This window comes from Anopheles bellator, chromosome 2 (genome assembly GCF_943735745.2).
Source record: "Anopheles bellator chromosome 2, idAnoBellAS_SP24_06.2, whole genome shotgun sequence".
Taxonomy (NCBI): domain Eukaryota; kingdom Metazoa; phylum Arthropoda; class Insecta; order Diptera; family Culicidae; genus Anopheles; species Anopheles bellator.
Window position 1 is genome coordinate 39,219,367 of NC_071286.1, and position 9,096 is coordinate 39,228,462.

At 50.7% G+C, this 9,096-nt stretch overlaps 1 protein-coding gene across 1 annotated transcript; it reads right to left on the reverse strand.

Moving 5' to 3' along the window:
* Positions 1–502: 502 nt before the first annotated feature.
* On the reverse strand, positions 503–8,192 carry LOC131210873 (mite allergen Der f 7-like). Its single transcript, XM_058204182.1, has 5 exons — positions 8,030–8,192; positions 6,724–6,853; positions 6,504–6,656; positions 4,398–4,549; positions 503–943 (listed from the first exon to the last, which is right to left on the reverse strand). The coding sequence occupies exons 1-5, from the start codon at positions 8,113–8,115 to the stop codon at positions 703–705; spliced, it is 762 nt and encodes a 253-aa protein (XP_058060165.1). The 5' UTR covers positions 8,116–8,192; the 3' UTR covers positions 503–702.
* Between the last annotated feature and the right edge of the window lie 904 nt (positions 8,193–9,096).

The following is a 9,096-nucleotide window of genomic DNA, read 5'->3' on the forward strand; positions in this document are numbered from 1 at the left end:
AGTTGCTTCAGGCACCGTCAGCAAATATTGGTGGTGGTGAATGATGTCCCAAATCTCAAAGAAAGCAATCAATTCGCACTTAAAATTAACAAACTGTGGAAAATTTAGATTTTTTTGTGTTCGTAATTCTTATCATTATCACTTTTTTTATTTCGTTTTTTTTTAAATTTAAACCTAATTTTAAAGAATTGTCAATACGTTAATCTTACTTCACTTCACCACTTCATGGCGCACTTCTTCAGAAGTGCTTTTTCATTTTTTTTTCGAAACGAAACGATATGATACGATCGACTTTTGGAATCGTTTCTAATCTTTGCGAATTCTGCTAGCGGCCGGCAAAAAACGTACTGCAAAGCCTTTCGGGTTCCTTGAATGCTGCCACTTCTTTCGGCATGCCACCATGTTTTCGACCCTCAAAATGGAAACAGTCATCAGTCATCGGATCGGCAGCGCTATTCGTAGCTTCGGAACGAATTCATTCACAGATGCCTTGGGGTGGGGAAACGTTCAACTCACTGCAACTCATTTATTCGTAAACCGATAGTAAAAGTATAACCACGAAATGTGGATCGAAAACCCTAGAAAGTGCTTCATCGATTGCAACGGCGACAAAAAAAACGAAATCATCGCCTTCCGACGACGACATCAGGTCACTCGTTGCTGCTGCTGATGGTAGCCGCCGTCCGTCGCCATCTATTTGCTCTAGTTGATGAGCACTTTTTTCAGATTTTCCACCAACACGACCACGTCCTGTTCGCTGACGGCCCGGCCGCCTCCCTGCAGCCCAGCGTTCATGCTGTCGATGGTGGCCTGCAGGAAATCGCGCACTCCGTTCGAGACGACGGTGGTGATCGTGTTCCGGAAGATGGTCGTGATGACGCTGACGAAAATGTTGAGCAGCCAGTCGACGAGAATGTTGCCACGGAAGCGGATGTTTAGATTGCTGCAAACAAGCGAACGGAAGAGGTTAAAACGAGCGATCAAAGTGCGCGCAGAAAACAGGGAAAGCAACGAAGCAACGACGAATAAGCGACATCAATCCGGAAAAGCGCCACGCAGCAGGCGAACGTTGCCGTGTCGCCCGGATGGTCGCCCGTCATCGAGTGCCGTCGAGTAATGTCAATCGTGATTCTGATGACGAGTTGATGGCTCTCCACATGATCGCAGCCGACGCAGCGTAATTGTTCCTTGTCGTTTGTCACCGAATTTGCAAGAAGTGGCAGGGACATAAAAAGAAGAGGGAGTCCACTCGAATTGACAGCAGAACAAAACGATAGACTAAAAACACTAAAAAAACAATCATTTCCAACCCACGATGAATCTTAGTTCGCAAAACAGTGTTATCCGGCAACGATCGGCGTGCATAAACCTGTAACCCCCGAAGTGGCCGAAGCTTCACCCAACGAGAAGGTTCATGGTCAACATGATGATGCCGAAGGTGATTGTCACGATTTTGCGACCTCCCCATTCACTGCATTAGCTTTATCATGCACAAAAATCGCGAAACTTTTCTCGTCGTTTCTTAAAACGCTTGACCCGCCCAGCATATCCGCTGGATGATGTTGCGTCGTTGTTTTATTCTTCGCACGAGATATCAATGATGTTCCTGCTGTCCATTCGAGCTGACGCCGATGGTTAGCACTGTTGCGACCGACGCATGGCAGTGATGAAAATTTATGAGGAAAAATTTGGTGCCAACTTAGGAAGTGAAATTCGGTGGAATCCTGGTACCGGTCGGTGCGAAGGGTCAAACTTTGCTACCCGGTATCGCTCGATCGGTTCGACTTAAATGCTGCAAAGCAAACCGGGACTGTGCCCAAGAAGACAATGAAAAATAAATAAACCTGAACGATAAAACGAAACTTCGGAGATAATATCCGCTCCAGAGCGTCTGAAGCGTGATTTCAAGCGGACCGAAAGCTGTGCCCGGTGGTCCTGCCACGTGATTTCGCTTGCTGATAACTTCGCAACTTTTCTGGGCCGAATGTAGCGAGTATATTCCCTACAAACGGCGACGGTCAATCTGGAGAACACGTGGTGCACTGCTTAAATTTTCCCAAAAATCAAAAAGTCCTTTTAAAGACTTCTACCACTAATCTAAACTAATAATCTAACGATCAGTTTGAAGTTGTAGACGAATGTTTCCGATTGTGTTGGGCTACTTGCAAACATGACTAGCGCCGGTGCCTACACTTGATTTGGCAATTACTCAACATGCGTCGCACGCACCACATTTATCAACGCTCAATTGATTCGACTTCAACCGGCCGGTCAATTTATGTCACAGCAACGGAGAGCTAAACCAAAACAAAAGAACGAAACATGCTTCAACAGTTTCAATGAAATATCGAATTTAAAGCAACTACCACCGTCGAAGCACATCGCTTCCCGTGTGGTCCGTTTCTCCGGCTCCCCACCCAGCGTTCCCGCCCAGGTCACGCATCCCTACGCATCCCTACTGCGAGACACGGATTTTAATGCGCTGCGGATCGGATCACAAACCGACCGGTGCTCCGCTGTCTCTGTTCGGCCCATTTGTGGTCGGTACTTTAAGCGTACTATTTGTGAGCGTGAATATTTCACACCCCACATAATGACTGTCCGAACCAATTGACCGCAGGATAAGCGCAGCACGTTACGAGCGCCACAGCAGGTCCGTGGCAGGCATCCAGTCGGCGTGTGAATTATTGGCCTGGTTTACGAGCGGAATTCATCCATCAACATTAAAGTGCCCCACCAGATGCTTCCGTAACAATTAGCGCAGCAAAGGACATCGGGCGTTTGATGGAAAAATAGAGGTTTTCTATACGAAGCGAAGCTGTATGGCACGGGTTTTTCTCGATTTTTGTTGAATGTTTGTATTTTCCATTTATAAATTACACAAAGCCGCGCACGGCCCGCTGGATGGTGCTGGGGTAATTGCTGAAGCCATTATCGTTTCTGCAAACGGTGCGGAGCTCTTTTCAAATCGCTGGCGGTAATCATTTCGACGACAGGGAAATGTCATCAAAGTAGAACCGCCAAACGATTGATGCGTGATTCACGATTCCTGCTGCGAATGCCAGCTATTGAATGCGAGCGAAATGCGAGGAAGCTCCATTAGGCATTAGTAATTTGATTGTTACCGATTACGATCGCACATTTATTCCTCCGAGATGCCCGACTGGGGAGTTAGGAATGTTGGCTTACAGCATCCAGGTCCCCATGTTGGTCGCCTTGGAATCGCAACCGGTGCCTAAAGCCACATCGCAATGATGTTTATCTAACTAGTTTCGTGCTCCTATTTGTTTTCGCTCCCGGCGCTGAGGGAGTGCCAGGACCAGGTTGACTGTTGCTTCCCGCGAACCCAAATGCTTCGTTTCTTAAACAGTTTGCTCACATTAGTTCTGCACCTTACAAAAATCGAAACGGTTTAACTAAGACAGAGTTTACATCCATGACTGGAAACTGTGTTTATAAAGCGTGCAAGACAATAAAAATGATTTCATCGACCTTGTGACCCATTTTAGGAGTAAAAGCAAATTAAAACAACGTCAGGCTATTCGGAAAATGCCGACAGTCACCGATCGAGCGTTAGCGAAATGTTCCTTCCACCTGAGAACGATGGGATCATATAATCGTAATTCTCTATTACGATTGACTGCCCTGAAACAGTGCCCTGAGTTTCGTTTATTGTGCTGCATCGTTCGTACTTTGAAATCACACGGAAATCGTGTACGATGCTGAACATCTCGCTCTCGATAACGTCATGAAAAATCGGGCTTCCTGTTCGCTCGAAATTGATATTGGTTTTTCCTGTAACGCAAAATCGAACAGAATATGGGTCGTACCGGTTAGGAAGCAAACTCCATCATCACCCCACGAAGAAAGCTTCTCGATGTTTACACTGACTTCAAGTTGATATGCACATGTTAATACCTAAAAAGCAGCAGGAATCAACAGCCACCGCAAGTGAGTTTTCGGTTCATAATTTCCGCTTTTAGGTGTCACTTGGCCAAGACCAATAACCACAGGCAAATGGAATCATATTTCCTCTGAAGAGTGCCAAAGACAAATGCTCCCACCAAAACCGTGGAGGAGCAGAACAGAAAAAGCCGCAGATAATTGAATTGTAATCTTACACCAAGTATTCCCATTTCACTTGAAACTTTGCTACCGCGCGTATGTGTGGGGCGTAAATAAACTTCACGCTCATAATTAAATGCTCCGCTGGCTCCGGAGCCCTCCCGCCGAGCTGAACTTTTGCTACTTCAGTGTTTAACCCACTGAGTGTTCGCCAGCGCATCCCTCGAACTTATTTGCGGAAAGCTTCACCACCATCACCACCGGTGGTGAGCATCAAAAGGGAGCTGAGGACGGACGACGGCAGCGGTAAAAGAAAGGAAAGGAACACTTACCCCATGTTGGTGAGCCGGAAGTCCTGCATCCAGATGTGGAAATCCGTCAGATCGATGATGAACTCGCTGGCGAACGTCATCGTAGCGACGTCGACGTCAACGAATCCGCTCGGACCCAGGTCCATGATGTGTGCCGAGTAGGCGTAGGTGAACTGGAGGATTGTTTCCGTTTTTTTTTTTGCAGTCCGGATGGCGGATTCCGAAAGACGAAAGAGAAAGAGCAAGTCCTGTGTATTAAGCAGCCTCGAACGAGCTTTGCCAGCAGCCAGTTCCCGTTCCTCCCCCAGAAGCAGCCCACGAAAACTTTTCCATCGGAAAACTCGTCGGGACAAAAATGGCTTAACGAATCTTCGCGCTCCCCACCACACACTGGCCCCCCCGGACCCGGCTCGACCACGAATATGCCGAATGCCGTTCTTCGGCGAAGTAATTGCCCTACCAACCCTACCCTACCCTACGGATGTGTTTGTCTCAATGGCTGGCTCCGTCGGCCAGAGGAAAAGCCAGAAAATGAAGACTCGCCCGCTGCCAACCCTTGCCAACACTCTCCGCAGCTCGTAGCTCGGAAAAATATAATCCACTCCAAGCTGCTCCAAACTCCTTCGAAAGGTAACTTTTCGCCGTCGCCGGCTTTCACGGCAAAGTGGCCGGCAGAGTCTGGCACACCTTCCACCACGCCGTATCTTGCGCCGTGGATCGGATTTTAATGGCCTTATGGATATGGGCCCCCCCTGCTCACAGGGTGGGGGTTGTTACAGGGTGCAGGGTCCTTCACACCACGTGGCTCACGAAAATGGAGCTCGCAGCAGACGTCTTCGAGTGCGACTAACTGCCATTCGTGGCGGTGGCTTCCGGTAATGTCGCCGTGGCTCTGGTGACAGCAACCCTCCTCCCCCGCTCCACCGACAAGAAGTGGGAAAGTGGGAAATTAAATGCGACTTGTTCACGGTATCGCAAATCTGGGGTAATAAATTTTCAAGTATTTTTAATCACACCCACCGAACCAGCGAAGATTTCGGAGTCTTTGGCCGGCTTCCGGGGGAAGGGGGTGACGGGACCGGAGGCGAACATAGAGCTTGATGGCTCCTTGGAGGGCACGGAGCATACGGACACTTACGCTCCAAGTGTCACCGCAGCCGGCAGCCAGCTACGAAGCTACGCTCCCTCGCCGACGCGAATATATTCATCAGCACGCACGCACGCCAAGGACGCGCGGCGCCAACGCTCGGCGCAAGTCGTTAAAATGATAAATTTAGACAAATTTGTTTTCCTGCACATTCGCGTGTACCTCATCTAACGGCCATCCGGGGCGAGATAACCGCACACCTGGCGGCGGCGAAGAGCGAACGGACGATGAAGTGCCCGACAAATACCCCGTATCCGTCTCCAGTTTCTTCAGCCGAGCCCCCCCGGGGGGGGGGGGGGGGGGGGGGGGGGGGGGTGTCGATCGCCTTAAACGCAAACACACCGCAAGAATTTCGCCAACCGTAATCTGACAGCGAGGCGTACGCACCTCGAACTGTCGCCGGCATTTGACGAACTCTCGCACGTTTCTGTGGCTCCGCGGCTCAGGATGACTCAATTGGCGACCCGCAGGCGGACGCAAGCGGTGGCGCTTGTGTTGAATAAATCACCAGGACCTTCCCCCCCCGGGGTCCTGAAGCGGTGCGTCTTCAACGGCTTGCCCCTAGAGAGCTTACCAGAAGCCAGCGGTCCTGGCGGCCATTTGACGATCACTCTGCTGCCTTGCGGGGACGAATAATTTTGGGGGTTTTTGAATAATTCATCCGGAGCGTGCAGCAGAATGCCGCAGCTGCCACCTGGCCGCGGGAGGGGGTTAACGAGCCACGGGCCAAAAGTGTGTGCCAGCAACACACATCCGTTGCCGAGTGCGCCGAGTGCCAATAATAAAACTCATTTCACGCTCCTTGGAAGCCACAAGGTTCCGAGGTTCCATTTCCGCGTCAGGTTCGGGAAGGTGCTATAATCACCCTCACCAGGAACAACCGAGTCGAGTCGTATCCTCGATTGACAGTTACTCGGTGCAGGCCAGCCAGCTCTTCCTAAGTACAACAAATTTTCCTTATGGAGGTCCCATGTACTTACGCCCAGTTGACGGATGTTGCCACCGACGGTCACGCGCAGCAGTTGGCGATCGTAGTGCATCATGGCGTTCCCGTCGCGCCCCACGCTGTGGATCGTGTGGAAGACGCCGTTCGTGAGGGCCAGCTCGCCGTGGTAGGTGATCAGAATGGGGCGCTGCAAAGAACCGAAAGCGTTAGAAACATAGGACTACACGTCCTTCGGGTCCTGCGGGCCTACATACGTGCTCGAATCCTTCCACGATATCGGGCAGCGCCATGGGAACGAGATTCTGGTTCATCCACGGTCCCACCTGGATCATAATCACGTCGACGTAACTGTTCATGTTGGCGGACGTCGGTGTGTTGCGTTGCCTGTGGTGAGTGATGGAAGCTCATTACTGTCTCTCGCTACGGCATCCCAGGCATGGCGAATCTCAGCACCGCACCGGGACACGTTTCGGTTGCGGCAGCTTTAGCTCAGCTTTAAGCGCAAGCCTTCCCCGGTACAGCATCAGGTGTTGGGCCATGAAAGTTACCCCAAAACTTGTACCCGGCGTTTCCCATTATTTAGCCCCAACGTCGAACTTTATGCACGCAACATAACGTCCCATAAAATATACGGTCAAAACACGAAAGAATGGTTGACTCCCCCCCCACAGCGGGGGATGCTCGTATCTCTTCGCAACCATATTCTAAAGGGACGAACAAATCATGGCGATTGAATGGAGCCCGCTGCACCGTTGAGCACTTCACCAATTCTTTGATCTCTGAAAGTTTCCATATTTCGAAGCCCATATTCGCCCGGCTGGACAGTGAAAATTTTTGGGCCAATAAATATCCGAACCGGATCCGAACCGGTTCGGATCGGTACAGCGCCTCGGGTTACATTTCGCATCGCAAAAATCCAGATCCAACGGGGCGTGCTTTGTGCAGCACATTTGCCACCGTCCCCGAGTACATCATTCACCCCTTTTGCCCCGTTATCGGTGGGGCGGGCTTTGGATCCAAAAACTCAAAGTTCAATCATTAACAGCCGGTGTGTAGGAACTGACGCACGGAGTCAGGCCAACCGAGGGGGGTGGGGGGATCGATGCCGTAAATCCGTTGTCATAGATTACGTCCAGCCCAACACCACGTAACCCCACCACCGGTGGGACCGGAGAGGCCACCCAACAAAGGCTCGTTTTGGGCTCGGCTTATCGGTTTTAATTAATCTAAGTGCGCTGTTCGCACAGAGGTGTTGAGCGGGGTCTCAACTGGGCCTCCCGGTCAATCGGGCTGTGGTGCCATTTCCGGTACTATTCTGCGCCACGAATGTAACACACTTCATTTACGCCTTAATGAACTCCAGTTTTAATCAAAACAGTAAACTACTCGCTTTAGGTGGAGCTTAAACCAAAAATGTTTGCTCTCTTTTCCGTGGCAGCTTCCTGGTTTGGGTTCTTGGCTAGTTTTCTCGGTGAGCTGGACATTCCGATGGAGATATTCTATTCTCCAGCGCCGTATTACCGGCTATTGGGACTGTCTGAGCATTGAAACTGAACTTACGTTTCATCCTCGATCTCGGTACCGACCGCACCGACCAACGCCAGGACGCACACGAGCCCGAAGGCAGCCACCGAAAGGACACGCATTTCTGGCACGAAACCTTGACACACTCCTTGACAACTAACCACTGCTGGAGAAGAGTTTACCAAGATGCCCAACACTGCCCCCTGTACTGAAACCGTTCCAAGACGTTCGAGCCATCTTTTATAGTGGAACTTGGGAGTGGAACCTGGGAGCTGCCGTGATAAGATTTCCCAAGCATTCGGGGCCCTCAATGGCCGTTCGTTTGCTGCAGCTCGATAAGATTACCCGCTGATATCGGGGCAACCGTGCAAACCTTGGACCTCCTGGGAATAACTTTATCGTCCAGCTCGCGAACCGTAATCGCTCGCCCCGTGATTAGCTGCGCTAGATTACGCAGATTACGAATCAAAACAATTGGCAAACGGTAGAGCCAAACCCGGAGCACCGAAGTGGAACGCTACCGTTCACCGTGTTGTTATCTGGCTACGACCCGAAGCCCAAATCAAAACACCTGCTTCCACTCGACCAGCCCGATAACCGACTAGCCTTATCCCAGCGGTTGGTTCAGCGGTGGGCCCAGCAAAGTTGGATGGTGGAACTTCGGAACATCTATCATCGTACGCGAAAACTCATCCGAACATCGCGTGGTCAGTAGAGTTGGGCGCTGCGCAGTCAGGACACCGAACACTGCACACGAGCATCGTTGCGGTGTCGCCAGGGGTCTGTGATTGGAAAAGTTCGGCACCATGCTACAAACCCCAAAACTACGCCCAACTCTCCGGCACCGACATGGCGCTTTAAAGTCCCCCGAGGCGGTGGCACAAAGAATTACTTTCGTAGAATTGAAAACTTCACCAGAAACCCGATCCGCGGGAAGTGCCCAGCGTAATCTCCAGACCAAGAAGGTTTAAGGACGATGGCGACAGCGACGGCTCGGTTCGGACTGGTTCGAGCTGTCAACGCTAAGAAGGTGTTTTCGGACCACCCTTACGCTATTAACACAAATTATGAATATTAAAAAAAGGGATCCAGACAGCGTTCCC